The sequence below is a fragment of the Ictalurus punctatus genome, chromosome 4 (genome assembly GCF_001660625.3).
Source record: "Ictalurus punctatus breed USDA103 chromosome 4, Coco_2.0, whole genome shotgun sequence".
Classification (NCBI taxonomy): domain Eukaryota; kingdom Metazoa; phylum Chordata; class Actinopteri; order Siluriformes; family Ictaluridae; genus Ictalurus; species Ictalurus punctatus.
In genome coordinates, this window is record NC_071284.1 from 32,876,047 (window position 1) to 32,896,046 (window position 20,000).

The following is a 20,000-nucleotide window of genomic DNA, read 5'->3' on the forward strand; positions in this document are numbered from 1 at the left end:
CTATAATTTTATTTGCCAATCTAGGGCTGGTGTTTTTTCCCCTTAATTCTACGTATTTTGTCTTCTGTGTATTGCGTTTTCAACCTCCACCGTGAAAGGCATAACAATATGCCTTAAATAAAATAAATCAGATCCTCAAACACCTTGACTTAATGTCTAACGCACGATATACATATTACCAGTTAGGTTTCCCTGACACACCTGGCCTTTAGAAAATAAAGTGTGTAGAATTCTGTGTTCATGGTGTTTGATTAATCGCTTTATATAAGATCCGTTAAGCCAAATTTGCCAAGTGTCATAGTGTGTAGTAAAGTCGCAAAGTAATGATAAATCCTACATGACTACTCACGGCCTTCTACAGGTGGCTGTAATAAACCTCGGCAGATATTTTACGTACAGCTGTTAGAATATGACAAATCCGCCAAATATTACAAAATGACTGAATTCATCAACCTACAAAAACTTTCCGGTCTGTCTGGAGATACCGCGTGTCTGATCTGAGTGGAGTCTGGTGGAGAATTTGATTGGGTTTACAGTGTAAAAAAAACCAAAAAACTTGAGATAACTCATAACGGTGTGTGGAGTGTGAGGAGCCACGTGGAGTTTGTTACAGAACGAGGCTTAAATGCGTGAGGTTGAGAACAGTGAGCTTGGACATGTGATATGCAGCATGTGCACACTTAAAGTTTTAACTGAAGGAAATAATATATATTTTTAAGACATACTGTATGCGTGAAACTAGTTACTCATGACTCCCACGTGACTCCACATGCCAAAGTGTTCCCGGGCAAGACACTGAACCCCAAGTTGCTCCCGATGGCAAGTTAGTGCCTTGCATGGCGCCTTGCATTATCCTCACATACTGAGAATTTGGACATACAATACCGCCCCTCTGGCATTCTGCTTTTCGCCTACTATATAGCAGGTAAGTATGCGGTTTCGGACGCAGCCATTGTTAACTTGTTGAAAATTTTTGTGTTTGTGATGACGTCGAAGGCACATCACGACGCTAACATGGCGGATGTAGTATGTCCAGGATTGTAGTCATGATACACACACATACTCATTAGTAGGTACTGTTTCAACAGCAATACACTGAGTACCGTCATAGGACGCAATTTAGGACGCAGCCCAACATTCCGGGCCGGAAGTCAGGTTTCCAAACTGTTTTTGTTATTCATCTTTGTAATACACTTGTTCTGAGGCAACACTTTAAATAAACTATTGATCATCCATCCATCCATCTTCTATACCACTTTATCCTTTTCAGGGTCATGGGGAACCTGGAGTCTATCCCAGGAAGCATCGGGCACAAGGCGGGGTACACCCTGGACAGGGTGCCAATCCATCGCAGGGCACACTCACATACACACTCACACACCCATTCATACACTACGGACACTTTGGACACGCCGATCAGCCTACCGTGCATGTCTTTGGACTGGGGGAGGAAACCGGAGTACCCGGAGGAAACCCCCGCAGCAAGGGGAGTACATGCAAACTCCACACACACAGGGCCACGGTGGGAATCGAACCCCCGTCCCTGGAGGTGTGAGGCGAACGTGCTATATTTGTATTAGTAAGAAGTGAAAGAATATTGACTTATTGCACCTTTAAGAATCAAAATCAGCTCCAAACCACAGAACAGGGGCAGAAAACAAAAACTACACTCGCGCTGTCACTACACACACAAACTTTTTATTCCACCCCCAATTTCTGGAAACTTTTCCACCTCAAATGAACGCCAGGGAAAAAAATCTCTCTCTCTCGCACGCGCTGAACGGAAATCAGACTCCTCAGTTCGCACGTGCTAAAAAACGGAGTCACTCCGCACGCAATACTCTCTCACACACACTCTCTCTCTCTTTCTCTTCCCCCCTCTCTTTCAGTATCTCTCTGCCCCCCCTTTTTTAGTCTCTCTCTCTCTCTCTCTATCAGAGAAGAGCAGCGGCGTCCGCGTTACACTTTTTCAGGCATCCATGGCGCTGTGTAACGGCGATACCAAGGTCAGTATACCGGACCGGTCTGCGAACAAACCGGTGAAACGGGTTTCGTTAGAAACTAACTAACTAAGTAATAGAAAACCCCAATGAAACTCGCGCTCTCTGTGTGCCAGTGTTCCGTGTCGGTGAGCGGAACCGGGCTCGGCTCGTGACGCTTTAACCCCGTCCGGTTCTTGGCCTGGCTACGGCTAGAAAACTTCTTTAGCCCAGACCTCCAGGCTAAACCCTGCATTCCGTAACGATTTAAACAAATCCGGTACGCGTTTGTTTGTTTGTTTATTTATTTATTTTTAAACCCTGAAACATTTTATTATATGTACTCTTCAAGTCCAGTCTTCATTAAGCTAAGATAAGCTAGCTTCCGATACGGTACGGCTGCATCCTAAATCGACACGTAGTGCACTACAGAGCATGGTAAACGCGTCTTATTTCACCGCCTATGTAGGGTGCCTAGGTAGGGAGCACTCCGAGGATTGGGTTTGGATTCATCCGGACGTTAGTGCTAAACTGTAGTGCTAAGCTACCACACATGTTGAATCTAAACGCGTTGTTTGTTTGTTCGTTTGTTTGTTTGTTTGTAACACAATCCCGAAACGCATCGATGAAACAAAAACGCAAGCGTCCTGCCGAGCTCTAGGTGATTTATAACCGAAAATATAAAGCGTAAATAAGCTCGAGCCTGTTTTCAGCTAACATGCTAGCTAACTTGCACTGCGTGCACACTTCAGGACTGTACATGTTGCAACAGTGCATTGCAGTTTGAATTATTATTATTATTATTTTAATTTGCATACAACAATGCGTGTTCGTAGTAGGTGTAATGGGGTTTGCATGGCTGTTTGGACATTGGCTGAAGTGTGTGTGTGTGTGTGTGTGTGAGAGACGGAAGTGAAATGTGCCAAACACGTGGGAGCTGCAGGTCCTACTACACTGCTGGGAAAATAGTTGCTCATAACCTGTGCTGTTTGTTTGATTTGTTGATGTATAAATCTTAGGATATATATTCATGAAATGATTTCTGAAATGCATTAACCCATAGACATGCAATCTATAATGGATGACATGTCCCTACCTAATATCCAGCGACTACTGAAATCTCCCTAGCAATTTTGATCAAACTATATATATATATATATATATATATATATATATATATATATATATGTATATATGTATATATATGTATATACATACACGTGCACACACTTTGATCAAACTGTATAACTATATGACATGTCTTATGACATGTCTCACGGTTCAAAAGTTATTAACGTAAACGGGAGTGCAGCTTTGCACAGTTGGTGGCGCTAGAGGGATTGAGTAAGAGACTCCAAGTTTGCTGTATTAACACATCAGACCGTCCTCTATCTGTGTGCCAAGTTTCATAACTTTCCCACGAGCCGTTCTATGGGCTGCCATAGACTCGAGAGTAGAATAATAATTATAATAATAATCATAAGAAGAAGAATACTAACGAAATCAATAGTGGTCTTCGCTTCTTTGGGGCTTGACCCCTAATTACAGTGCTTTACCTAGTAATATAAAGCATGCCAGTGAGGCTTTAAACTACAATCATACAAATCCTCTTATTACGATTGAAGCAACGTCAAGTCCTATATATGATAAAAAGGGGTCCCAAATTTTTTTCCCGAAATATTGCATCCTTATCACAAACGCTACATGTCAAATAATCTACAGACACATATTCAGGAATAATACAATTCCACGTCTGCCGCGCTGGGCAGGAGATATATGCGCTCTATGAAGAATTTTAGTCTGGATTGCTCTGACATGGAGACTTTACGTTTCTCCAGGTCGTGTCCCGTCCGCCGTCAGAAATTGTAATATCTTAATAAGTTCTTTCTCCCAGATTGTTTTAAGATAATGTATAGATATATTCTTAATCGTAGAAAAAATATAACAAAAACGACTTCACGATGCGTCTGGCCCAGTCTCAAAAAGCTGTTCTTCCAGTTTTGATGAACGATTTAAGAAGGCTGTTTGGTATAACAGCTGCTAAGGGGTCCGTGTATAATAATTTGGCCGAATTAATGAAATTATCGCCCAACCCAAATTTTGACAACTTATTAAAGAAAAAAAGGTAAGGCCAACGACTCAATCGAACGCTTAGAAGATGAATAAAACCTGTTTAATAAGATGGAGTAATAAGCCTTTTAACCTAGTAGCAAGAATTTTAGACAGGATCTTAAAGTCAGTATCCAAAGGAGATATTGGCCTGTAGGAGGCGCAATCTTCAGGTGATTTCCCAATATTTGCTTCCCTAAGAGAGGATGGGAGGATCCCTTTTTTCCAGGGAATAATGAAACGTTTTTTGGAGCGGGTCAGGTAAGATTTCCCAAGCCATCCTGTCCTGGGGTTTTTCCCATCTGCAGTCCCTTAATGACCGACAATACTTCCTCCTTCAAGATAAGATTATTTTAAACGTTGTTCAACACTTTCTTTGGTAAAGAAAACTTCTGTTGATTTGTTGATCCTCCCAAAGTCTCAGATTTATATTAAGCTATTATTAATAATTGAAGTATTCCGGGAGGGATGCCCTAACTGGCCTTTTATTGACCGAATTGTTTGAGAGTCTGCCTTTTTCTTAATGAGGCGTGCTAGATATTACCCTGCCTCGTCATTATGTTCATAAAGCCTTTGCTTGTTTAGCAAATCTAATCCTCTTCTCGGCCTGTCCCGCAAACAAAGGACTTAAAGATGAGCGTGAAGCAGTAATTTCTTTCAGTCTATCTGAATATGGGTTCGGAGTGTATTCAGCTTCCTTTCTTTTAATTTTAGCCTCCCGACGTTACGCTCTGTTCTGCCGGTTTCCTGTTTTTATTAAATGTATAAGAGATTATCAAGCCTCTTGAAAAGGCGTTTATCGTCTCCCACAAAAGAGATTTATCACTTGTAGAAGGGTTATTAATAGTAAGAAATAGCTGAAATTCCGAGATAAAGTCCGACGTAAAATGCACTAACGTTGCAAATAAAAGGATTAAGTCGCCAACGCTTAGCTTGAACTTAAATGATCACGGGGCTTCAAGTGCAAAACAAACCCCCCCAAAAGACCAGGTACGTGGATGGTACATATTCATAATAGCGGTTTCTACCCCAAATATTACCCACTTCGCAATCACAAACCGACCACATCTGGCTGGAATTCGTGTCATCTGAAACGACAGTAACTTCTCGAACAAGATGTCCACACCTCAAACCCTTGATGGAAAAAGACGAGAAGAAAACATTACCAAACCCCAGCTGTTGTAGCTTAAGGCGTTCCTCATCATCGAGATGGATCTCTTGTAACAGAGCTATATCCACTTTCTCTTTTCTCTCTCTTTTTTTTTTAAGGAATGTGAGAATTGAATTCTTCTTCACAGGTGCATGAATCCCATTGACATTCCAGGAGCATATCTTAAGAGTACCTTCTGACGTCTTTGAAAATATCCCTTATAAAGCAACGCATCCCAAATACGCCTAGAGTAAACTGTGGTAATACTTTCTGGTAATAGAGGGACTCTATCAGCTGCATTCTGGACTAACTGGAGCTTGTTTATGCTCCTACCGGAACATCCAGACAGTAAGGCATTACAGTAATCTAGTCCAGAGGTGACGAAAGCATGAACTAATATTTCTGCATCATGTAGTGACGATATATTTCTTATCTTAGAAATATTCCTGAGATAAAAGAAGGCTCTCCTAGTAAGACTGGAGTCAATAATCACACTAAGGTCTTTTACTGCGGCACATGATGAAACAGAAAGACCATCCAGAGTAACTATGTGATCAGAAAGCTTACTTCTAGCTACACGTAGTCCTAGTACAAGTACTTCTGTCTTATCAGAATTAAGTAAAAGGAAGTTAGTTAGCATCCAACGACTAATGTCCTTTACACATTCCTCAACTTTATTAAGCTGCTGTCTGTCCTCTGGCTTCGCCGAAACATACAGCTGTGTATCATCAACATAACAGTGGAAGCTAATTCCATGTTTATGAATAATTTGACCTAGAGGTAGCATATATAAAGTAAAAAGCAGTGGGCCTAAAACAGAACCTTGTGGAACACCAAATTTAACCTCGCTACGTGTGGAGAAGTCGCCATTTACATTTACGAACTGATAACGATCGGTCAAATAAGACCTGAGCCAGGAGAGGACTGTTCCCTTAATGCCAACAACATTTTCTAATCTATCAAGGAGAATAGAATGATGTATAGTATGAAAAGCTGCACTAAGGTCAAGTAACACAAGCAGCGAGACACAACCCTGATCAGAGGCCAGTAGAAGGTCATTTACTACTTTAACCAGCGCTGTGCTATGATGAGGTCTAAATCCTGACTGATACATTTCATGAATGTTATTCCTATGTAGGTACGAGCATAGCTGCTGTGCTACAAGCATTTCTAAGATTTTGGAGATAAAGATTTGATATTGGCCTATAGCTGGACAGTTGACAGGGGTTGACCGTCTCCTATAACCAGAGCTCTTTCAGGTTTCTCATCGGGTGCTTCACCGAGGAGAGCAAACCTGTTGGACACATGAAGCGGACAGGAGTGGTGCTCACGTGGGCAGCCAATATGTATGCTGGACCCTACGTTCTACATCCTGGAGATACACGTATGAGATTGCAAAACGCTGGAATATTTCTTTAATGCATCCAGCACCTAAAGTGGACACATTTCCGACTCGCGTTTTGAAGACATTTTGCAGACACACGCTGTACGGTGCATATCTGGGGTCAGGCTCACGTAACAGTCCGATCCGTCCCTGATACGAGGCACGCGTCCGACATCTGACCTCCGTGTGCGTGCATGCGCGTCGGTCTGTAGTCACGCAGATTAGCTGCATTTGTATCATGAGGCTTAATGAATGTCAGGTCTTCTTGTTTAGTTTAACACGAGGTTATTCAGGGTTTATTTGTGCGTTATTTATTTATTTATGTGTGTATTTATTTTAAGCTGGATATCAGTGGCGAGCCTACAGACGGGTTGCAGGACTACGACGGGGCCGTGGTGATCCTGGACGCCGGGGCGCAGTATGGAAAAGTGATTGACAGGCGAGTGAGAGAGCTGTTAGTGCAGTCGGAGATCCTGCCGCTAGAGACGCCCGCCTTCGCCATCAGAGAGCAGGGCTTCAGGTGAGACGACAAAAAAAAACATCCTGTTTAACTGTTTAGTAAAATACAGAACGTTGTAAAAATTTGTAAAAATGAGTGGAAAATTCACCTCTACACAGGTTTTTTTTTTTATTAGTATCATTAATGTGCTAGTTCTAATACATTATTGTTTCTATAGAAACAGCTCACTCACAGGGACTTATCCAGCGGACGCTCCAGGTAAACGGATTAAAACGCGTGTCATCGAAGTTTTTTGCGAGGCGTTTATCTAGCTAGCATTTCTGGAAGGAGTCTCCAGTTTCAGCAGCCAGGAGGGGAAGAGTTTACACTTTGTGCTTACTCGGTAACGTGACAATTTATTTCCGTCAAGAGAGAGCGTGCAAAAAAAGAGAGAGGATGTTGAGAGAACAGGAAGTCACTCGTTTCTTGGACGTTCCACAATGTTAAATGTACAAATAAATTGATAAAAAGACGTGTATTTTTTTTTGTTGTTTTTTTTTTGCGCGCGCGGATTTACAGGGCGGTTCGATCTTGTCGAGCCGCTCATCGTGCCTCTGCGTCTAGCCCACACACGTTCTGGGCAGAGTGAATAGCACTTGATCAAAACAACAGTCCTGCTGAGACACGCAGTCATATAACAAATATATCCTCTATATGAATTATAAGTGTGTGAGTAAGCAAATGAATGCGTCTGTTTTTTTTTTTGTTTGTTTTTTTGTAGTCTGTCAAGCATGTTGTGACTAGACACAGCAAAACTCTTGTTCTGCAGGATTAATCCGGTTCAATCTCTTCGAATGAATTGAGATGCAGGAGCGCCGCTTGTTTGTTTATTACCCGAGTAAACAATGAAAGGCTATCGTGTACTCGCTGAGGCGGTGTAATTGGCGCTAGGTGTTCTAACAGGCTGTTAAATTGCTGATCTAATGAAGGTGTGTGAGAGCTGTGAAAACAGCAGCTCGGGACACACGTCGCGTGCCGTGAGGTTTTCTTCGGTGTAATTATGGTCTTTTTACCATCTGTGTTTTGGATGTTTACCCAGTTTTTCCTCCTCTAGCCACCTCTCCTGATTACGCCTGACCGATCGAACATGCTTCCGCAGGTCACGTGACAATCTCGGCTGTGATTGGCTGTGATACGACATCCGATCCGATGCCTCACGATCAGCCGAGAGCTCGAGGACGTGTTACTCTGATGACTTAAAGACGACTTGGGCCCCGTCGATCGAGCCGAATACGAACGGGTTTACCCGATCGTACGAGCGTTTTCACGCAAGAAATTTGCCGTCAGAATTACCTCCTCTTCTGCCTTCCAGGGTTTACCATGATCATTCATTTCGTGCCCGTAGCTCTCTGCGTGCTTTACCTTTTATGGAGTTTTGTGGGCGTCGCTACAGTCAAACGAGCGGTGTCGGGAGCTCGGCCTTTCTGAGGCGTTTGAAAGTAGTGCGGAAAGTTTTTAGCCTTCTTTCTCCCTTCACCTCTTTTCTCAGGGCCATCATTATATCTGGCGGTCCGAATTCGGTCTACGCGGAAGATGCACCGTGGTTCGACCCCGCCATATTCACCATCGGAAAACCCGTACTGGGGATCTGCTACGGCATGCAGGTGTGAGAGGGAGACGCGCTTGGAGGAAGCGGGGGAGGACGGGCACACCGGTGACATTTGTTTAACAACTTGTTTTCATTTGAACGTAGCGTTGAATCCGTGTGTGTTTTGATGTGTGGAATAGATGATGAATAAAGTGTTCGGAGGCACGGTACACAGGAAAAGCGTCCGAGAAGACGGCGTGTTCAGCATCGGAGTAGACAACTCCTGCTCCCTTTTCAGGTACCTGTTCACAATGATTCATACAATGCTGTATGTGCATGTGAGTTACATCTGAATTAAGTGTGTGTGTGTGTGTGTAGGGGTCTACAGAAGGAGGAGATGGTGCTCTTGACTCACGGAGACAGTGTGGATAAGGTAGCGGATGGGTTCAAAGTCGTTGCTCAGTCTGGAAACATTATTGCAGGTATGCGGAGGAAACGCAGTGCTGTAATTATAATATATAATCACGGTCACAGTACCCTCCATTAATATTGGCACCCTTTATCGGTAAATTTCTTCATCGTACACATTTTCCGTATGCGATTTTCTGACGCACGTATACGACGACACTCGGGGGGGGGGGGGTGTTTTCGCCCTCTCATGATTTAGTTGCTTCGCGGCTTTCCCGATCGATCGCCGCCCGACGACCGCCGTATCATCCTTTTACGCCCTCGTTTACCGCGGATAACAAGACTGAAAATCTTCACGGATTTGAACCACATTCCGTCACGTTTTCCATCCCAGGTATCGCCAACGAGCAGAAGAAGCTCTACGGGACGCAGTTTCACCCGGAAGTAGATCTGACGGAGCGGGGCATGGACATGCTGCGGAACTTCCTGTTTGAGATCGCCGGCTGCACCAGCAACTTCACCGTGCAGAACCGGCAGATGGGCTGCATACGCGAGATCCGGGAGAAAGTGGACAAGTCCAAAGTGCTGGTGAGGGGGAGAAGTGCAGTATGTGGGCATGTACACTCCTGATAGCTGGAGACGAGGGTTCGGTGGAACAACCGAAATGTCATTTTTTATATATATATATATATATATATATATATATATATATATATATATATATATATATATTTATATATATATATATATATATATATATATATATATATATATATGTATGTGCTGTTTATTTTTTTCATGATTGCACCCAAAAAAAAAAAATCTTAAGAATTATTTAACATGTTTTTCACCTTCTTAGTTATATTTATTTATTTATTTATTTTTTACTTAGACACTCACAAACACCTAATTCACTAAACTAGGTGCGTAATATTAGGTTTGGAGCCAAATTCTGCAGTAGCGTACTTAAAGAAAAGTGTGTGTGCGCATGTGTGTGTGATCTGCAAGGGCCATATTGTTTCTAATGGTCTTCATTTAAATGCATGTGGTTTCCTGCTCGCATATGGAAATTATTTACAGGCTAATTTTTCTATTTCCTCTTATTTCCGAATATTCCATGGACTCGAGGCAGAGCTCAGCTGTGTGTGTGTGTTTGGGGGGTGGGGGGGTGGGGGGCAAGTAATTAAAACCACCTATTAATCTGGTCTTTTCTGAAGCTAGGTGATTGCCTCTTTTAAGCCTCCATAAATTGGGCCTGTCCTCTAGTGAATACGCAGAGGTCTTTATTGGATCCAGATCCTTTTTTTCCCTCCCTGATTCCCTGAAGCTGTGCCTTGTGAGCTATTTAACGTGTTTATGTGGGTCGTTACTCAGGTTAACGGCGTACCCACAGTCTACGTGGCCTGCGACTAACGCGGCGGGTTACAGCGTTCAGCCGTTTTTGTCTCGCGCTGAGAAATGTACCGACTCGGGCATGTGTGAGCGAGGAACGTGTGTTTTAGAGTTTTGTTAAGTAAAGAATAGAGATGATCTGTAGGGAATATGATTGTTTGATGAATGTTTGATTCAGCTTGTGCAACAGCAATACGTCCCCTTTGTCTTGCCGGATCACGCGTTTTCTTTCATTTTGTTTATTGTTAGTCTTGGATTACGTGGAACGTTTGCTGTGTACGTCCCTGTGAATGAGCTGTGACTAGAGAAACCCAATCAGTAGCTATTGACCAATCAGAATTGAGAATTCAATCGTAATCAGTAATATGGAAGTAAACCGGTGATGTAAAATGGCATGACGAAGTGTGTGTGTGTGTGTGTGTGTGTGTGTAGGTGTTGTTAAGCGGCGGCGTCGATTCCACAGTGTGTACAGCCCTGCTGAATAAAGCTCTAAACCAGGACCAAGTGATCGCCGTCCACATCGACAACGGCTTCATGAGGAAGAGGGAGAGCCTGAGCGTGGAGGAGGCACTCACCAAACTCGGCATTAAACTCAAAGGTACCCTAAATTATTTACTGTTAATCTGTTGTTATTATTATTATTATTATTATAGGTAATTATTGTAATATTGTATTGGTAATTATTCTGTTATAGAAGTGTAATAACTAGTCGTCATGGTTTCTGTGCAGTTGTGAACGCAGCGCACACGTTCTACAACGGCACCACGACGCTGCCCATCTCCGAGGAGGATCGCACACCCAGGAAACGCATCAGCAAGACCCTCAACATGACCACCAACCCCGAGGAGAAGAGAAAGATCATCGGCGACACCTTTGTCAAGGTGTGTGAAAGTCAGGTCATTGTGTTTTTGTATTTTAGTGTCGTAGTAGTCTAGTGCTATTTACAATATTATACTAATTAATATTAAGTATCATACGTAGGCAATAAAACATGACCGACATGAAGCTGAGGTACTGATTATTTTCCTATAAATAAAATCCCTTTTATAAGTGTGTTGCTATAGAAACAGTAAAGTATTCGAACGAGCGCGTTGGATATAAACCTGTGATTTGCGGCTGATAGAGCTGCTGGTATAGAAATTTAATCAACACCTTCAGGTGACCAATCAGGAGTTCACTAGCGCTTTGGTGTAAATGATACAACAATAATGTGACATTTATGGAGGAAAATTGACATTCTAGATCTAAATGTAAACGCCGATGCTCTTTAGTTGAGCAAAACTAAAGGCTGCGACTCGAAATCAGCTCGTCAACCTTTTCTGATATTAATTCCATGAAAAAAAAAAATATATATATATATATATATATATATATATAATCTTTTTAATGCCATTGTGCGTCTTCCTAGATTAGACAGAATTCACCTTCTGTATTCTCGTCCCTGTTTGGTGTCCAGGTGGCGAACGAGGTGATCGGCGAGATGAACCTGAAGCCGGAGGACGTGTATCTGGCGCAGGGCACGCTCAGACCCGACCTGATCGAGAGCGCGTCTCACTTGGCCAGCGGCAAGGCTGACGTCATCAAAACTCACCACAACGACACCGAGCTCATCCGCAAGCTCCGAGACGAGGTACGGCGTGACGTTAAGCCCCCTCGGGTTCTGTTTTATGTTTTACGACATAAGTTGCATTTGTTCCCAGCTTATTCCCAACGATATATATATATTTATATATTCTATATTAACGTGATTCATGTGTTTGTTAGCAAAGAACAAGAGCAGGCATTAATGCACTGTTAGCAAACATGTTCAAGACGGCTCCTCTCTGTATCTTTTCTGTCTCCGTGGTCCGGCCACCAGGGGAAGGTAATCGAGCCACTGAAAGATTTCCACAAAGACGAGGTGCGAGCGCTGGGCCGAGAGCTCGGGCTCCCAGAGGAGATCGTCTCCCGACACCCTTTCCCCGGTGAGTTCCAGCTGGAGAAACCTCTACAGCTCCTTTCAATATCTTTCTGTACTCTCGATGATGGGAGTAGATCGATGTCCAGCTTTAGAACCTGGTAAATATTGATGGTGCACTTTTTTTTTTTGCGGTTATCCTCCAGGTCCCGGTTTGGCCATCAGAGTGATCTGCGCTGATGAACCGTACGTTTGCAAAGACTTTGCCGAAACCAACAACATCCTAAAAATCATCACAGACTTCTCCGCCAGCGTTAAGAAGGTAACAGGAGTTTTTTTTTGTTGTTGTTGTTTTTTTTTGCTTAAACTTATTTACAGAAGTGGAACCTTGTCGTTGTATTGCTGCACATTATGATCACAATATTTAATCTAAGGATTAAAACACTTCGGGACATGCAGGTTAGTTCAGCTGGAAACAACCGTTCCTTCACCAGCCTCTCTTTTTGTCTCTTGAGGAAGTTGGTAAGAGGGGAGAAATTAAAATAAAAAAAAAAACCCCACAGCTTGTCCTCTTAATATCCAGCCTCAATATGCTGCGTTTTTCCTAATGACAATTACGCTAATTAGGATGCACGCCTAACTGACTTCATTACCGTATTATGTTAATAACGTAAGCCGTTTGTTCCGGCGCAGCCGCACACACTGCTGCAGAGAGTGAAGTCGTGCATATCGGACGAGGAAGAGGAGAAGCTGATGCAAATCACCAGCCTTCATTCACTAAATGCCTTCCTGCTGCCAATTAAAACCGTCGGCGTCCAGGTGAGTCCTCTACCAGCTTTGGAGGTTCAAGTAAAAACAGTGAACTGAACAAAAAATATGCTTTGTGGTGCTGTTATCAACTCGGTGGAATAATAATAATAATAATCATCATCATAGTAATATAACTACTATTAACATACTTCTGTTAGTAGTAATAGTAGTAGTATAGTATTATTGCTACTAATTTTATTACTATTCTAATGTTACTATACTAGTATTACTATACTATTACTATACTATTCTTACTATACTGTTACTATACTACTGCTACTATACTACTATTACTATGTTACTGTTACTATACTACTGCTACTATATTACTGTTACTACTACTACTGTTATTATACTACTGTTATACTAGTATTATTATACTACTGTTACTATGCTATTGCTATTACTATGGTACTAGTATTACTATACTACTGTTACTATACTAGTATTACTATACTACTGTTACTATACTATTGCTATTACTATGGTACTAGTATTACTATACTACTGCTACTACTGTACTACTACTATACTTCTACTGTTACTATTATTATACTATACTACTGCTACTATACTTCTACTGTTACTATAATACTATACTACTGCTACTACTATTACTATCCTGCTACTATACTTCTACTGTTACTATTATACTATACTACTGCTACTACTACACTTCTACTGTTACTATTATTATACTATACTACTACTATACTTCTACTGTTACTATTATACTATACTACTGCTACTACTATTACTATACTACTGTTACTACACTACTACTATACTTCTACTGTTACTATTATACTATACTACTGCTACTACTATTACTATACTACTGTTACTATACTACTACTACACTTCTACTGTTACTATACTACTACTATACTTCTACTGTTACGATTATACTATACTACTGCTACTACTATTACTGCTACTACTGTTACTACACTACTACTATACTTCTACTGTTACTATTATACTATACTACTGCTACTACTATTACTATACTACTGTTACTACACTACTACTATACTTCTACTGTTACTATTATACTATACTACTGCTACTACTATTACTATACTACTGTTACTACACTACTACTATACTTCTACTGTTACTATTATTATACTATACTACTGCTACTACTATTACTGCTACTACTGTTACTACACTACTACTATACTTCTACTGTTACTATTATACTATACTACTGCTACTACTATTACTATACTACTGTTACTACACTACTACTATACTTCTACTGTTACTATTATACTATACTACTGCTACTACTATTACTATACTACTGTTACTACACTACTACTATACTTCTACTGTTACTATTATTATACTATACTACTGCTACTACTATTACTATACTACTGTTACTACACTACTACTATACTTCTACTGTTACTATGCTACTAATATTACATGAAAGACCCAAGACCTATAAATAGGCTACAGTATGTGTTGTATAGAGATGACTTTTCTGATGTGTCCATCGTCCTGGCATGTGTTAGGTGGTTAGGCTTGGTGTTTTTTTCCCCTGTAATTTGCTGGTCTCTGTTTCATCGTGCTCCAGCGTCACGGTCTGTCGTGTGGCTCGCTGAGTAGCTCCGTCCATTTCCAGACGTTTGTGTGTTTTTATCCAGTCGCCCCAGAGACTGCGGTTAAACCCAGACGTCGTGACGCGTTGTTCGGAGTCTATTTTAGTCTCTCTCCGTCTGCATTTTTGTCTTCTCTCCTTCCTCCAGGAGGATTGTGTGAGGGTGTGCACAGGGTCCGTGTAATTACGGATTATGTTATAAGCATTAAATCGACTTCACGCGGCCTCGCGTTCGCACGGTCGCAGGTGTTCTATTCCTAATCTTCCTGGCCGAGAAAGCTCTTTCACCTTTTTTCGAGTGTGTGAATGATGAGTAGACACGTGAAACCTTTTTCAGCTCGAAACCGGGACACGGCCGATATGCCAGGAGTAGTTTAATGCTTTTGATCTTGACATTTAACTCGAACCGAGCGAGCGAGATGAAGCAGCCGACAGTATCGAGCTGACTAAGCGCTGCGCCTCAAACGGTGTTTACTTCTGCATGCCAGCTCGAAAGGCCAACAGAAGCTCCATTTATTCGGGTATGCGCCAAAATAAGTCACTTCATACGGTTCCAGCTCGGAAAACAGCTCTGCGTAAAGCCAGACTTGTGCAGCAAGCAAGCAGCCAGTGGAAGAGCGTTTCCTCTGCTGTGGTGGTGATGACACCCGAGTGGGTGGTCCAGTGAGTTGAGTGAAACGTCAGCATTGTTGGTTTGTTTCTCCTCGTAGTCGGTGATATTAATTGACATGTTTGTCTGTAAGAAATCCCACAGATGAGTTAATTAACCGCGGGCTGGTGTGATGACGTAGAGTTACTCTTACCACCCTGGAGTTGATTATTTTTCTTTAACAGCCCTCCCTGTTATAAGTGTAGCAGCTTGCTAACAATGACTTTTTTATGTCTTTAAACGTTGTGTGTGTGTGTGGACTTTTCATATTCTTTGTTGACGAATAAACTCCGGATTTTAGCCTCCCTAGATTGACCCTCGCGCTTTATTCCAACTTGAACGCTGGACGAGATCTCCTCCTCCTCCTCCTCCTCCTCCTCCTCCTCCTCTTCCACACTTCCTGTCCCAGCACCACAGACTGCTAAATTTATTCTTACTCATACGGGAGGGAGAAAATCTTTAGGCAGCTGAAAGTGAATCACTGTCATCCAGTTTGTTTTGTTTTGTTTTTCCTTCCTGTGTGTGTGTGTGTGTGTGTGTGTGTGTGTGTGTGTTTTCCTGTGTGATGAGTACGTCGAGTGCAAACCAGAATAGTTCAGAGTTTAACAGAAGCTGGTACGGTTTTGTAAAGTAATGTAGGTGTAAAAAGTCATTTCCGTCCATCATATTAATTCAAGAACACAGTCAGTCACCGAACCGGTGTTAGCCGTATGTAGCGACCGTAAGTAATTTAATTATTTTTTTAATTTGTTCTTAAAATGTGCATGAACGCACCCTAATGTCTATCCAAATCTTCTGCTCGTCTCATTTAAAAAAAAAAAAAAAAAAAACACATCTTACTTCAGTCCATTATCTCATTTTTAATTTATTAGTGTTGTTATAAATACGGTGAGATTTAATACAGTGAGGAACGCTGGGGGAAAAATCTGCTTCATCGGAGCATTTTAGTCACGTGTATTCCTACTTTTCAGAGAATTTCTGGTCACGTGTGCTGTACGTCCAGAGTACAGGAGAAGGACGTGAATGGGGAAAACTTCAACAAAAAAAGACAAGATTTAAGATGATCTGTCCAGTCAGTGTACAGTATTTATGCACGTGAACGTACTATAGCTAATAAATCACGCCGCTCCTAATGCGTCGTGATTGATATTCCGTCCGTGTTTTACGTTGCCTACGTTAGCTGGAAGTATTTGCTCCCCGTTGATGTCCGCTGTGTCGTACAGGGTGACTCGCGGTCGTACAGCTACGTATGTGGGGTGACCAGTAAAGAAGCTCCTCACTGGGAATCGCTCATGTTCCTGGCCAGACTCATCCCTCGCATCTGTCACACCATCAACAGGTAATCTCACTTTCAGCACACGCATCTGGAAAAAAAAACCTCCAAATTCCCAACTCCGTCGAATTCTGTTGTGTTTTTTTTTCTTTTCTTCTTCTTTCAAACTGAATACGCGCGCGGTTGTTCATAGCAACACTTTTTATTTATTCAGCGCTGTATCCTTTAGTGAGCGTGTGGTGTTCGTCTACGACTTGTACTCGTCTTTCTCTTCTTCAGAGTCGTGTATGTTTTCGGGTCGCACGTGAAGGAACCTCCCACAGACATCACTCCCACTTTCCTGACCACGGGCGTACTGAGCACGCTCAGACAGGCCGACTTCGTGGCCCACTCCATCCTCAGGGAGTCGGGTAAGAGACGCTATAATCTCCGAGCGTACTGAGACTTTATATTGTTCTATATAATTGTAAAACTAGTGTGTGTTTTTATGTCACAGTTGTGAAGGCATCGTACCTGTTTATAACATTTAAATCTTTAATAATGGCTGAAAATGTTTGTTTATTTAATTATTTATTTATTTATTTATGTATTTTCTTCTGCTCCACCACTATGTAAGGAATAAAATACTTGAGAGTGTACTATTGGGGGAAAATAATAACTACACGACGATGAATCCCTAAAACATGGAACGCATTAAAAGATCACATCTTGGTTAACCGCGTGTGACCGTAACGTCGGTGTGTGTCTGATGTTACAGGCTACTCGGGTAAGATCAGTCAGATGCCCGTCATCCTCGTGCCGCTGCATTTCGACCGTGACCCGCTGCAGAAGCAGCCGTCCTGCAGGCGCTCCGTCGTCGTCAGAACCTTCATCACCAGCGACTTCATGACGGGCATCGCCGCCACGCCGGATAATCACATCCCCGAGGAGGCGAGTGTTTCGTCCTCTCGTTTCACGTTATTGATTTTTATTCGGTTCTCGTTTCTGGTCAGTGGTTCTTATCTGTCAAGCAGGGAGATATTCTAGAACACGGTCACCTGTTTCGCAATAGCTCATCTCGTCCTATTGGATGATGTCACGCTCGCATCAGATTGCGGGTCGCAATCAGTCCAACTCGCACGGTGAACTTTTTTTTTTTTTCCCCGCTGTAAATCAATGACAGTGGGTATGTTTTTAACGGACACTAAAATAACTCGCCGTTATTTAGACACAAGCTCCTCACCCTCAGGGAACAGAACAGAACAGAACGTTCCCTACAACAGCAGCCAGTTCTGGGATTAGCACACACCCCCAGCCTAAGTTGTTGTTGTTGTTGTAGATATCTGTATTACTACAGATCTCATGCGCTCCCGTTTCATGATCCAGAATTTGATGGTTAGTTAGATAAATAGACAATTAAGACAATCACAAGAACCGGATCGATCAAGTCAAAAGAACATCGTTTAATAGTTGAAGGTGCAGTAGTGTCAACTTACTATTTTTTTTCTTACAAATAATGTGGGAAAACTATTTAGAAAACGATACCGACATCGAATAATCGTTTATAGAGCCTACAGCGCTACAACTCTAGCTGCTTTTGAGCAAGATGCGCTTGAAAGTGATGTCATGGCAGCCCTCGCTAACGCGAACTCTAGTTCGCACCGCGATTCTAAGTCGAAGCACCACAGGTTCTGCGGGAGGAGCTTCGTCCACGCGCTCGAGGAGCAGCGCTCTGAATCTTATTTAACTGTTAAGCGAGCTCATCTTGCAAAATTCTGACTTCTTACCTAATGCGCCTTTTAAATGTGTCTTCTAGTTACGAACCGATCATTTGCAAGGGTATTTTACTATAAACCTGCAGGAAATTCGTTAAAATAATGTCAGAATGGGAATTATAAAGACTCGTACTTTATATATACACGCACAAATTATTGCCTGTGTACAGCAAGCCTGTAGTTCACTCTCCTCCTGTTGCCCTGCAGGTGGTGCTGAAGATGGTGAGCGAAATTAAGAAGATCCCGGGCATCTCCAGAGTGATGTACGACCTCACATCCAAACCTCCGGGAACCACAGAGTGGGAGTAGAGAAGAGCGATGGACTCTCTGGGCTCTCCTCCTCCTCCATCTCTCTCTCTCTCTCTCTCTCTCTCTTTCTCTCTTTTTCTGGACTTCCTCCTCCCCTTCCTATTCCTTCATCCTTCCATGGCCATGTTTCCAAACTCACCAACAAGCTCTCCACCCTCAGAGAACATGACATTCCCTACAACAGCAGCCAGTACTGTGATTAACACACACACACACACACACACACACACGCGCACGAAGCCGCTTCTTCGACACAGCCTCATTTTCTGGGGCTTGTTATTATTATTATTATTATTATTATTATTATTACTATTATTAAGCTGGTTATTTGTTTATTATTTCAGCGATTAGTCGTCTGTGTCAGCGATATATTCGGCGGTCAAGGCTTTGAGGCTTACAGAAATAAACTAGGGATGCGTCGAACAAAATTCATAAGGAAAAAAGAGTTAACTTTAGTGTTAAGTAATCCGGGCGTCACGGAACGTTTTATTTAGCCGTGTATATGTCTGTCGATGTCACGTTCTGCCGCCAATGAACTCCTCTCGCCGGGTTTCACGTGTAAGACGTGATGCCGTTTAAACGGTGCGTTTAATAGAGAGCGCTCACTATTAAAGACACTGTTTAAACATTATTAATATGTTTGCGCAGGTTACTTGTATCGTAGGACGATGCCGATGCTAGTATCGGTATTGATGCATCCCTGGAAATCACACACACATATACACACTCACTCACTCTCTCTCTCTCTCTCTCTCTCTCTCTCTCTCTCTCTCTAGTATGAGTTTCTCATCACTACTATTTTCTGCTTTCATTCTCCACATCAGCTTTATTCACCTCATGTCCTTCTGCATTACTAACTCACGTGACCAATTATCTTGATTTGCCAAATAGAGCTGGTTGACATTAAGGGCACTTAAAGAACTGCCACTGATGACTTTTCTTTTTTATTTTTTTTATTTTATTTTATTATTATTATTTTGAGATCTGCGAAACGTGCTGTGAAGGAGCTTCTCCCGGTGTGGTCGAGCTTCCTAGACTTTGTGCCTGGTTCTTTTGTCCTTTTCTCGTTTTCTCGTCTTGTTTTTTTTTTTTGTTTGTTTGTTTTTCTCCTTCAGGGATGTGAAGAACAGAACTAACACATGCTGCATATTTTTCTTTTGCGTCGACCTTGAGAAAGTATATTTGTGTCTGCTTCTGTGCGAGTGTGTGAGAAGGGGAGCATCATTTGCACATTTAACCATATTTTG

The 20,000-nt window shown here is 42.1% G+C and overlaps 1 protein-coding gene across 1 annotated transcript in view; it reads left to right on the forward strand.

The window, feature by feature from the left end:
• The first annotated feature begins 1,788 nt into the window (after positions 1–1,788).
• The window catches only part of gmps (guanine monophosphate synthase), a 19,067-nt gene continuing 855 nt past the window's right edge, over positions 1,789–20,000 (forward strand). Inside the window, exons 1-16 of the mRNA XM_047155271.2 lie at positions 1,789–2,006; positions 6,964–7,142; positions 8,611–8,725; positions 8,850–8,947; positions 9,028–9,131; positions 9,452–9,645; positions 10,882–11,047; positions 11,179–11,330; positions 11,906–12,079; positions 12,308–12,413; positions 12,553–12,668; positions 13,040–13,165; positions 16,641–16,756; positions 16,970–17,100; positions 17,448–17,620; positions 18,652–20,000. The exon at positions 18,652–20,000 is cut by the window's right edge and continues 855 nt beyond it. Of these exons, the coding sequence (XP_047011227.2) occupies positions 1,980–2,006; positions 6,964–7,142; positions 8,611–8,725; positions 8,850–8,947; positions 9,028–9,131; positions 9,452–9,645; positions 10,882–11,047; positions 11,179–11,330; positions 11,906–12,079; positions 12,308–12,413; positions 12,553–12,668; positions 13,040–13,165; positions 16,641–16,756; positions 16,970–17,100; positions 17,448–17,620; positions 18,652–18,753 (2,079 nt within the window). The 5' untranslated portion in view covers positions 1,789–1,979 and the 3' untranslated portion in view covers positions 18,754–20,000. The remainder of the gene's footprint in view (positions 2,007–6,963; positions 7,143–8,610; positions 8,726–8,849; positions 8,948–9,027; positions 9,132–9,451; positions 9,646–10,881; positions 11,048–11,178; positions 11,331–11,905; positions 12,080–12,307; positions 12,414–12,552; positions 12,669–13,039; positions 13,166–16,640; positions 16,757–16,969; positions 17,101–17,447; positions 17,621–18,651) is intronic.